Source organism: Arachis ipaensis, chromosome B3, assembly GCF_059453495.1.
Source record: "Arachis ipaensis isolate K30076 ecotype BB chromosome B3, ASM5945349v1, whole genome shotgun sequence".
In the NCBI taxonomy this organism is placed as follows: Eukaryota; Viridiplantae; Streptophyta; class Magnoliopsida; order Fabales; family Fabaceae; genus Arachis; species Arachis ipaensis.
Genome location: NC_142438.1, coordinates 134,163,091 through 134,175,208, shown reverse-complemented (window position 1 = coordinate 134,175,208; position 12,118 = coordinate 134,163,091). Strand labels below are relative to the sequence as shown.

General features: G+C 32.8%; 1 protein-coding gene across 8 annotated transcripts; it reads right to left on the bottom strand.

Moving 5' to 3' along the window:
• Positions 1 to 655: 655 nt before the first annotated feature.
• On the bottom strand, positions 656 to 6,943 carry LOC107631304 (folylpolyglutamate synthase). Of its 8 annotated transcripts, none has more exons than XR_015907341.1 (17): positions 6,733 to 6,901; positions 6,620 to 6,648; positions 6,340 to 6,461; positions 6,171 to 6,236; positions 5,751 to 5,860; positions 5,430 to 5,490; positions 4,703 to 4,786; positions 4,534 to 4,590; positions 4,360 to 4,420; positions 3,895 to 3,941; positions 3,461 to 3,538; positions 2,874 to 3,038; positions 2,477 to 2,767; positions 2,004 to 2,082; positions 1,629 to 1,674; positions 1,367 to 1,521; positions 656 to 1,138 (listed from the first exon to the last, which is right to left on the bottom strand). XR_015907341.1 is itself a non-coding variant. In XM_016334708.3 (17 exons), the coding sequence occupies exons 1-17, from the start codon at positions 6,855 to 6,857 to the stop codon at positions 1,079 to 1,081; spliced, it is 1,743 nt and encodes a 580-aa protein (XP_016190194.1). In that variant the 5' UTR covers positions 6,858 to 6,943; the 3' UTR covers positions 656 to 1,078. The 8 variants fall into 8 exon arrangements, 5 of the variants coding, with proteins under 5 accessions (XP_016190194.1, XP_016190195.1, XP_016190196.1 ...); XR_001618539.3 differs by having other exon boundaries at positions 1,367 to 1,544; positions 1,629 to 1,781; positions 6,733 to 6,900; XR_015907342.1 differs by having other exon boundaries at positions 1,367 to 1,518; positions 6,733 to 6,900.
• Positions 6,944 to 12,118: the final 5,175 nt, after the last annotated feature.

The window sequence follows — 12,118 nt, the reverse complement described above, 5'->3', positions numbered from 1 at the left end:
ACCGGAGAGGACTTTTACTCTTTTACAATTAGTTAATTTTGTTCATAGCAGCAACATAAGGTGTTTACCACAAGACCCTCCAGAAAAGCCAATAGTAATCATTGACAGAGCCTTTGAAATTATGCTCGAAAAAAAGTTATTTTCTTATACGATATAACCTACCTTGTATTTATCGTCTTTTTATTGTGAAAGTATGATGAACATAGATAAATAAAGATAAAAATTTATATATGAGAATATAAAGAATTGTATCTTGATGATATTCTCAGTTCCTCACAATATAACACGTAGTAATTTATGAGAATATATTTTCTATTACACAAAAATGTTACACAAGAATTCAACATTAGAATTAAGATAATGTAAACTTGTAAACTTGTAAATTTGATGTGTCTTGAAACCTTCTCTTTAGGATATAAATGAAGGTTTTGAATTAAATAATAATAGAATATTATTTACCTAACCTACTTACTAATTAGTGAAAATACACTATGAAAATTCATGCTTCATTAATTGATAATGTTTCATACTCTATTATGTATGATAATGCTCCATACTCCATGACATCCACAATAGTATCATTTTATAACATTTTTATTTTTATTCTTTAGTTTCAGCATCTTTCAATATATATATAACACAATCACAAAGGGCATTCTTGTAAAGAGTTGGCATTATGAATCCAAACATGTTGATTGTTGAAAGCATTAGTATGATAGTGACAACTTAATGAAGTTTATGTGCAAATAAGACCCTAGACTAGGTAGGTGGATTATCTTTTATCCATGTTCCTTAATCCATCTTTCACCTTTTCAACTACAAGAATCAAATTAAAAAAAATTGAAAGACATCCCACTAGGAAACCCAAACCAGCCTCATCTTGAAATAAACCACCAAGCTTCATCTACAATAAATTGTCCAAAACCAAGATGGTTAGTCGGTTGCTTGTGTTGAAAACATTGTGTTAGCAGTTTCCAACGATGTGTGATAGCTCTTCAAATCCTCAATGGATACTGAATGATTGAGAGGGATCTCTTGTGGGACAAGATCTTAGAATAGTTGGCACGGTGGCACTTGATCACTTCTTGATTAATTTCAACACGTCACCAACAAGATGTATAGAACCAGTTACAAGTACCTGATGTATGTATTGTATTATTTACCACACAAATGTTGCAGTTACATCCTATACTATGTATAAATAATAAAATTTGAAAAATAAAAATTGACAATAACACTAGAGTTGCATTTCAACTATTACTCAAGTCTTAGTATCAAACTCGAGCAATCATTTTCGTTAAGATAAATCTCAGTATACATGCTCATTTGTATAAGCTATTCATGAATTATCAATGTATAGGATTACCTGAAAACGAGTTGATTGATTCTGTTGTACTCTATCCCTAAGCCACTTGATAGCCACCGGCAACGAGGGAAACACTGCGCTGTGTTCGAAATTATTGGCACTCATCCCCATATCATCTTTTAATTCCTCTGAAGCGGCATCAGTACTCTTGCCTACTAAGCCAGCGGATCAGAAGCAACTTAAGAGTCAGGAAAATAAAAATTGTCATTTCCCAAAACTTGGAAACGAAACTCAAATAGATGTTGTAATTTGTATCATATACCTTTGTTCCCTTGCATGAGACTTTCCCACACTCTTTGAAGAGTTAACTGCCATGACAGGTTAATGTTAGTATCGGTCGGGGTTAAAGCATGAGATCCAACTTTGTGGTACATTGATAAAGCAGGCACAAAGAGAGCCTTTCTGAAGTAGACACCTATAATTTCAGTTTAGCTCTTTAGTTCTTAATCATAATGGTTGGTCATATAAAATATTCAGCATCACATTTTCCTCCATATGGAACTAAATAATCACAGAACTAAATGAGGAGAAGATCACTTACTTACTAAACATTTTTTAATTATGCAATCTTAATCATAATTGTTCATGTTATATATCATGATGTAACCATATTCTAGCAAAGTCCAGATTTGCGCACCATGATCAGCACATGTTTTCATCAATTGAGGAAGAAGCAACTGTGGATCTCGAACAGACATACAATTGAACAGCAAAATCTGCATAGAATTCAATGATTTAAAGAAGTTCCATGTCACAGCAACAATATCAGTCAAAACATTAGCATTTACATCCCATCTCACCTGATCTTTGTATTTCTTATAGACATGCTTTCGGTAATTGAGCCATGCAATTTGCTTCCAAGAGTTTTATGCTAGCATTTTTTTTTTCTACAAAGCAACTTGTTCTACAATTTTTCATTTTAATGGCACAAAGACATTTGTTGAATTTGTGTGCATGGCAACGGGATATGTTCAAGAGACATTGTGAATCAGATTTAACCTTTTAAACTATTTGACAGATATCAAACTTTGACTGCAAATTTTTAAGCTTGTACTTGCTGAACATCAATAAGAGATCATTTTGAAAATATTTAAAATCAATATACTCTACCTGTGTGGATTTTTTATGGTCTCTTTCACCTATATTCATCTTCACCATTCCTGTAGAGAACTTAGAATTATCCAGTTTCTGATGAAACGAAGTCTGGTCCTGGCCCTTAATGGCAAGAGTAAACCACCTTGCACATGCTTCCATGCTTTCAGGACTATGAGCCCCATCTAGAAAGAAGACAAGTTCATTTGAGGCTTCATTGTTGACGTGTTGATCAGGAACAATCTGGGCCCTTCCTTGCAGACTTGCAGTTGCTAACCCTTTTATGAATGGCTCTGGCAAAGTGTGTTGCTTCATGCATGTAGGTGAATCACTTCAGCAGCATGAAAAGAAAGGGCACAAAAAGGAAAAGAAAGTAAAGGGTCAAAATCAAACTATTTTCTTGTTAACAACTCACTGTTTGTTCCAAATTAGTGTCTTGAAGATGCCCGGTCATCTTCAGCCACATAGAGCATAACGCGACAGCAAGACCAGCATTTGTATATTGATGCTCACCTTCAAGCCCCAGTGTTGAACCATTTAGCAATTTGGCATCTACCGGGTTAACCACTTGAAGAGGTACCTATAGTTAACAGGATCTTTTGAGCTGATTGAACATGAGAACCAAAGAGTAAAGCTACACAAAAAAGGACAACCACAGTTCTATATGGTATAACAATATATCATCCATTTGACAGAGCAAGCAGATGTACCAACACAATCATAGGACGCATCTTTGGGCAGGGCAATTAAGTCATGTACATATAAACAGATAGTTCAAGATTCAAGTACATGGGATAAAAAACAATGACGAAATTTGCTTCCCAAATTTGGTAAGGTTACAAGTAATGCAGCCAATTAATAAACATAATTAAGTTGTAATATTATTGTAAAATAAACGTTCACCAACTAATATCCTCTTATCGGAATTTCATGAGACAAACTCATGTTTAGGTATTAGTTGTTCTGATTAAATTCTGGAGGAACATAGAAGAATTTACTTACATTTAACCGAGAAGCCTTCTCTTTAAGTACATGCATTGCTTCATCAGGCTGAGGCACAGTAAAAGCTGGAATCCGATGCTACATTAAATTATAAAATGTGTAAAAAAAAATTCTTTAGGATGAAAAGATTCAAACTCAGCATTGGGTATTACATGGAAAGGTAGGAAAGTATAAAGAAAAGAAAGATATTATCACAGGTTTGCTGCACATGACAGAGGACATTGTTGATATAAACTTCAAATGGAGTTGTTATTTTTTCTTTACAAAAAGAAGGAACCGAAATGGTGAAGGGCTATGATGAGTCCTTTATCAGCTGGGTATGAACACAACTCTTATTAAAGTAGATGGTTTACACTCTTGATAGCCTTGGTTTTTAGCAGCAGGCTCTCCTCTTCATTAGAAAAGAAGTAGAAACTTTTTTATTCTAAACTTACCTTGAAGATACCGGCCTTCTCACCAGCAATTTCTCCAAGAGTATTCCCTGTTAATGGAATCCCACAGATAACAGTAAACCCAATTGGTTAGACAAAATAAGTAGCTATGCAACATGAAGTTTAAAAAATAATACTTCACACATACAATAAAACTTCTTAAAAGGTCTAATTATTTTCCCATTTTCTTGCAGTCGGACATACCATCACTTAGGTTAACAAATTAAATTCCAGCATATGATAGTAAATATTTGTCATTAACAGGTAAAAAGGCATCCCATCATTCACCTATGTAACTTGTGGCAAGTTACATATTTCACCAGCAAATGAGATATTAGGCTGCTCAGTATGGGAAGGCAATGCATATCATGGCAAATATAAGTTGGTTATTATATCTCATGCTATTTCATGATTTTCATTAAAACACATCAAATAGCGGTTCCCATATTATAAAAATATAACACTTACCAAGAATCTCCATGTGATCATACCCAAGGGATGTTATACCACACACAACTGGTGCCTGCACCTGAAATATCGACACACCACATGATCTTGTTCCAGAATAGTAACTATTCAAACAGCTTGATAGTGGCAATATTCTAGAAACCAACAAATTTCTGCTGAAATGATTATACATACCACATTTGTTGCATCATACTTGCCACCTAAACCAACTTCCATTATGGAAACATCTACCTACATGAAATGTGATAATAAAATAAGTTTTGTTCATTTGTAGGAAAAATGTACACATATTATTATCGGTATGGAGCATTATGTGTAGCAATTCAAGGCAAGGTAATGAAACCTGCTCAGCTGAAAATATCTTGAAGGCAAGTAAAGCAAGGAAGTGGAAGAAAGGAGGCATTGGAACCTTGTCATCAGTTTTCTCCTGTACATCCCGAAATAAGACTCCAGCTATGTTAACACTATAAGCAAGCACATCTAGATATAAAAGTTTTACCAGAGTCCGAAAACATCATTTTGAAGTGAACACTTTGATGATCAGGCATGTATTAGTTTAATAGTATGGTATTGTTGTCATGCAAATTGAAATTGGGACTATGAAAATAGAAGATTTTATTGAAAGTGCGGAGAACAGAAGTTGGCTGTGCTAGGATTATCATACTTGTAATTAAACCATTTCTTTTTTATTGATCCAGATGCACTCGGATAATAAAATATTAACATTAATCACTTTGAGTAATATCAACATGCTCAGAAAATCATTGATCCTCCAAAATCAATGAAATGATCCAAAAGTAGTAAAAATAAAATTGCTTCAAAACTTCAATGCATTTCACAGAAAATATCCATCTTTTCGCTCTTAACAGTTATAAATAAAGTAGTTCATAGACTGCAAGGATAAATCAGAAAATGTACCAGTAGTTCAATGGGAGTAGAAAGACAACTTGTCTGGTTCAGAATATAAAGAGAACAAAAGAAAGAAAAGCATAATCTTGTTTACACCTTAAAAGACCTTCTACGATAAATATTTTAAATTTTTAATCAAGTATTTACTCACAGAAAGATACCTTTAGTCTATCATAACACCACCAGAAGTATGCCAAAAATTTCTCTTCAGAGATTTCCAGACTGCAGAAGCAAGAATAATGCTAATAAATTAGAGTGCACTAGTTATCTGAATTCAAATACATCATACAATGTAATTTAGTAGGTATATGAAATTGGATAAAAGCATAGATTTCAAGGGTGATGATGTTATGGTAAAGTAATTACCGAATAGCGATGTAAAAGGTAAGTTTGTTACAAAAATCGTACTAATATGCATAATAACAAATAGACTTACTCATAGTAAAAGGAAAGAAATCAATCTGTGAAATTGAAATACTCACCCATCTAAACGAAATCTTTCTCGGATATCAATTAGGTGAGGAGAAGTAAAGAGCCCAGTGCGAAAACCACAGTTTCGTAAAATAGACTCTGTGAAAGTGCATGTAGATCCCTGTGAAAACACGGTGTAATTCATTACAAATGCAAGAGTAAACACTAAAAGTACAGCTGGATAAAGACTAGAATCCATAGCTAGACCTCGGTTTGAGACCACAAAATTCAACTTCTCACTGAATAGAATACAGCATAAATTCCAAAACTATATAAAGTTAATTATCAAAAGCAGTTAAGTTTCAAGTCTTAGCAACTTTAACAGATAAAAGAAAGTAGAGAGAGCAAGTGAGCATCAAGGCAATGAACGATTCAAGTGCCCTTAACATGCCTTCAGTCCCGAGCAACCATCAAAGTAAAAAAGAAAGTACCTTCCCTTTAGTGCCGGCTACATGGATGATCTTCATATTTGAAATCGCCTCCTCCAAATCTAGCATCTATGCAATCAACGGCACGCCATTTTGTCAACATCACCAAGCAACTAAGCATGTCCCAAGAAAATGGCCAAGTATTTCAGAAGCAAATTCACAAACACCATACCTTCACGTACTCAAACAGCACGTTGAATCGTTCCTCTAAATTGACATCACCAACACGAGTGCGTCTAGTGATCAGAGAAGACAAGGCCTCCAATGCTTCTTCATAGGGAGTCATTTTATCTCCTTGTGCAAAGAACATAAAAAAAAAAAAAAAAACTACTTTGAATTGAAGGCAGAGCACATTGACGTATAGAAAAGAAACACCCAATGAAACAAGTAGATGAAAACAACCCACGTCTGAAATTCAAGAATAGGCGTAGAAATGAAAGGAAATATAATACCTTGAGACATGGGTATTGTGGAGTGAAATCTGAATAAAAGAGAAGCCAAAAAAAGTGAATTGGGTTACAGATAAACGAGATAGAAAGATAGAAAGATAGGGAGAGAGAGTTACAGGGTGGAATGGAGCTTGAAACGGAGGAAAGTGGTGCTGGGATTGAAGGAATGAAAGATGGAAGGCGTAGTGTATGGGGTTGGTGAGAGTGAGAAGGAGCAAAGACATAACAATGGCACTGCCATTTCTTTCTTCTCTTATCTCTCTCTCTCTCTCTCTCTCTCTCTCTATCTCACAGGGTATTTGCGGTTGGTGGGGTTGTCATAATGCCACGTCACACAATCATTTTTGTGTATTTTTTTAAACAAATAAATGCTATTTGTACATTAAAATCAGCCACTAAAATCAGCCATAGATGTATTTATGTATAAATACATGTATGGTTTACACTGTTAGATGATTTTTGAGAGAGTGACAAGTGTCTTCCAAACCTTTTCTTTCTTTTGTGTTTCGCTCTTCAACAAAAAGCCAAAACCTTTTTACCTGGTGAAAGGTTATTAGAGAAGATCTTTGTCCAATTGTTTGAAGAGAGTTAATCCGGCAGCAATTCCAAAACCACCATTTAGGGAAAAAAATGAAAATGCTAGCTTCTGATTAGATGATTAGGGTAAACAATGGATTGAGAACTCATTGTCCCTCAGGTAATGAAGTAGAACACTCTTTGCAGCAATTTGATTGCGATCTTTTCCTTTCAAATCAGGATTTGAACACCAAATTTTGAGCGCAATTTTTTCATTTGAAATCAGAGTTCAAAATGACATCCTCAAATGCCTCTACCACACCGAAGATGCTCCTCAAGGTCTTTTCACTCACAATTTTTGTTTCAGTTTAGCTTTTGAGAGATTTATTATTAACATTATTAATATTCTTTTTGTGGGTTCAGATATGATAGAGATGAGGGCAGAAATAGTGACGATGCTAAAGTCGCTGTCGCTGCACCCCTGGCGGCATTCCTTCATACCCGGTTGGATGTGCAGGAGTTGAAGGCTAACAAGGAAGAATTGCGAGTAGAAAAGTTAAAGGACAAAGAGGAAGTAGAGGACTTAACTTAGGAAATGGCTGAGCTACGGTATCGAACTCTCATCCCTAGACCTCAAGCTTCATCTCTCCAATTCAAGTAATCGGTACACTCCTATTTTATCGATACCCCATCCCTCATTTCTCTCTATTTTTTTATAAATTTGGTTCCAATTTTACTTTTTATGATGTTGGGTACCCTTAAAGTTGATAACTTTTTTACCTTTTTACATTTTGCTCATTAACTGTCTGTGACGAGCAATCCCTTGTGAGTGTGTGATCATTTATCCTTCACTAAATTCATTAAAGAAGATGAACTTCATGTTGCTGCTAAAACCTGAGAGGTTATTTTGTCGGAGAAGTATTTTTATTGTGATGGTGTTGTGTATTCATTGTATCACCTTTGCTTATCATTTAGCTGCAATTTAATGATACTTGCTTGCTTTATGATCAGTTGGCAGGAATGGACCTTTGGTGGATGGATGGAAGTGGTCAAGGCCTAATGGAGGGCATGCAGGACTAACATCAGCATTGAAGACATAAAAGATTTAAACAAAACAAGGTATACTCAAAACAAAACTACATTTTATTTTTTTTAAAATATGTTTTCTCAAAACACCTTTCTTTTTGGGTGTTAATCATAGGCCAAAATGATTAAGTTGAATTTGTCATTTTTCTGTGAATGATATGGATTGAGTTCTACTAATGTTTGGAGCAAAATTTATGTAAAATTGATGATTATGTCCAAGAACTAATATGATTGCTACCTTTTAAATTGATAATATGCTATCATAATTTTTTTCTCAACTAATAATTAAAATTAAGAAGTGTTTTCTCTTTGTCCCCAAATTTTAAAATAGGGAGAGAAGAAGTATGATATAGAGGGTGTGAATTTGGATGAAAAATATAAAGATTGGCAAAATAAATTGCATTCTGATTTTTACATTCTTAGGTCGGTCTGTTGGGATAATCTTCTTTGTTTTTCTTGCACTTTTTTTGCTTTGCCTCTCTACTCTTTGGTGAATAGTTTAAAAGTTTGTATATTTGAATGAGTTATAGGAGAAGCTAATATTTTTTGTTTGATCATATCGTTTGTTTTGAAAGAAAGGGATTTCGATGCTAAAAAATCTGCAAGGGTGATTGATGCATACTATATGCTTAGCAAGCCTTTGACTACTAATTATATTGTTGTTATCTTCTTTTGTGAAATTATTTGCTGAAGATTGGTAATGAATTGTTTGATTATACTTAATGATGACCAATTAATTTTTTTTGTTTTATTGAGTAATAATTTTTTCTTTCTTTTTTTTACGTAATAAATGTTTGATATCTATATTTTAAAGCAAATATCACTGTCCCTTATATTTTACCGAGTGTTTTGCAGATTTTTTATGTTTGGTGGACAGAATAATAGAAAAGAATTGGGTTGCTTTGGTTTCATCCGATGATAAATTAGGTTACTATATTGAGTGATTAAATGTAAGTGTAATGGTGTCTATTGCATAAATTTTTTGTGTATAGATGTAGTTGCATGTGTTTTATCCCTTTCTTTTTCTCTTTTAAAGGAAATGTAAGTGTGTTTGTTTGAGTAACATTTACTTACTACACATGATTCTTTGAGGCTAAGTTTATCCATTTTCCTCCATCATATATATAAAATTTTAAATCATTTTATTGTGTTGAAATGACTTTAATTCTTTTTATCATATAGGATATATATGTGTGCATTCTTGAGATTTTTATTCTTTAAAGAGATAAGATACTCTAAAGAGTACTTGAGTACTTTAAAGAGTACTTGGCTATTCTAAAAAGATAAGATATTCAACATTCATGAGAAATATTTCACTCATTTTGTTCTGTTTTGACAACTTCTTTTAAACATTCATTATTTTCGTTGTAACATTTTTTCTTTGTGAGAGAAAATTAATTGCATCCAAAATTTTGATTAGCTCTTCTCATAATAGCTTAGTATTTTTTCTTTCTTTCTTTTTGCTTAGTGTTTTATTTTTATTTTTCTTTAGTATATAAAGTGGATGAACATGATAATATATGTTAGGGTAAAGTATACTTTTTGCCTCTGAAGTTTGACAAAAGTTTTAAAAATATCCTTAAGTTTTATTTTGTTTCAATTTTATCCCAAAAGTTTTCAATTTGTATCAAATATATCCTCGACGGCTAAATTTTCAAAAAATTTAAGACCAATCTAACAATAATGTATGAAAATTATGCTTGATTTGCTTGTGTTGAGGGTTGTTCTTATGAAATTGTTATTGAATTGGTCTTAAATTTTTTGAAAAATTAACCGTCAGGGGTATATTTGATACAAATCGAAAACTTTTGGGATAAAATTGAAACAAAATAAAATTTATGGATATTTTTAAAACTTTTATCAAACTTCAGGAAAAAAAAATATACTTTACCCTATATGTTATTATATGATGTTTGTTTTATGTATAAAAGAAATTTTATATCCAAATCTGTGCTACATAAGATAAGTGAGGAGTGAGGTAAATCAGTTTAAAAGAGCAGAATTTGATATTCACAAAAGGTTTAACATCCTTATATTGATAAAAGTGACATTTTTTATCCTAATTAACTCACAATTTGAAGGTAAATATTAAAAGAGTTTGCAACTGGATGATTCCTTTTATTTAAACCCTGACGGAAATAATTTTCATAAGTATCATAGAATTCCTAATTCTAATCATTCACTTGATAATTTTTATTTTCATTTCTTCAATTACAATAGCAGAAGAAAGATTTAGTCTTTTCCATTTGAGAATAACTATTACATGACTATAATTCAAGTAATAGATTGCTGACTAACATTAGAGTAGGAGATGCCTGTATCTTGACCATAGCAGTTATTTGTTCACTAGAGTCCCTTTTTTCTTCTTCTTCATATTGGTTTATAGCTTTATTGGATCAGTAATTGAAGTTGGGCAAACTTATAACGTATATTACTATATGTTTTTTTAATATAATTGAATTCACCAATTTAGTCAGTGTTTGGTTATGAGTTTAGTTGCTGCTTCAATTGCAGGTCTTTTTGCGGAGGGAGAAAACATTCAGTCAAGGCAGAAGAAGAAAGGGGCAGTAGTTTAAAATTGGCCGGTGATTCAAAGGTTAGTCCATATTTTTATTTTCATTTCTTCAATTACAAAAGGATTAAAAAAGATTTAGCCTTTTTTTTTCTTTTTTTTATATTGGTTTATAACTTTATTGGATCAGTAATTGAAATTAGCCAAAACTTATAAATAATGTATATTTTCATCTTTTTTTAATATAATCAGAATTCACTAATTTAGATTAGCGTTTGGTTCTGAGTTCAGCTACTTCTTCAATTGCAGGTCTTCTTGCGGAAGGAAAACGGATCGGCCAAGGCGGAAGAAGAATGGGAGGCAGTTGGAATTAAGAATTAGAATTATGATTTATGTTGTGATAAGAACGAACAACGTGGATGCCCATTCCCATGTAAAACTCACATTTTCAAAGAAGAAATGACATTAAATGCATGTTGAAATTAAGCTCCCAATATATGTATAAATAGAGGCCTTTGCCTCTGAGAAAAAGACAAGCATACAATTACAAATATTTTCATTTCTCTCTCTTTCTCTCTTTACAGTAATAAAACAAATGCAATTCTCTCTCTCTTTACTTTTAATACTTCTTTCTATCTTTACATATATATACATATTACAACATATAATATTAATGTATATATATAAATTATTACTGAGCTAATTATATTAATGCTAGAGTCTTCTATTTATATATTTTATTTTATATTTACATCTTCCTTATTTATTTAGTTGTTTTACAACACGTTATCAGCACGAGACTCTGATCAAATTTTTAGGAAGACTCAGGTAACAAATTTTCATTATGTCGAAGCTCTCTCATCTTGAATTTCATGCTCTTGATATATCTGGAAACAATTATTTATCATGAATATTAGATGCTGAAATCCATTTTGATTCAATGGATATTGAAGATACCATTAAGGCTGAAAAATAATGCATCCCAGAAGGATAAAGCCAAAGCTATGATTTTTCTTCGTCGTCATGTTGACGTATGATTGAAAAATGAATATCCCACATTAAAAGATCCTGCAGATCTGTGGAAAGACCTTGAAGAAAGGTACAATCATCAAAAGACGGTGATACCTCTTCAAGCCCGATATGTTAGAGAAAACTTTATCGACCTTCCATGCCTCGAATGTGCTCCTGCAATAGCAATCGAGAAAAATAATTTAAAAAATATTTTGAGCTAATTTCTTGCTTTCTTGTTGCTGAACGCAACAATGAGTTGCTCTTAAGAAATCATGAAGCGCGCCCAGATGGCGCCGCCCCATTTCCTGAAGCAAATGCGACAAATTATAACCCCAGAAGAGGTAAATGGCAAGATTTTGATAATAAGGAAAAATATA

What these genes read in the sequence shown, in the direction of transcription:
- LOC107631304 (XM_016334708.3), bottom strand. Translation starts at nt 6,857, where the DNA reads ATGGCAGTGCCATTGTTATGTCTTTGCTCCTTCTCACTCTCACCAACC. An exon ending in TTCAAGCTCCATTCCACCCT is followed by an intron (nt 6,649 to 6,732) that starts GTAACTCTCTCT and finishes TCTTTTATTCAG; the next exon opens with ATTTCACTCCACAATACCCA. An exon ending in TGATCACATGGAGATTCTTG is followed by an intron (nt 3,942 to 4,359) that starts GTAAGTGTTATA and finishes TTCCATTAACAG; the next exon opens with GGAATACTCTTGGAGAAATT.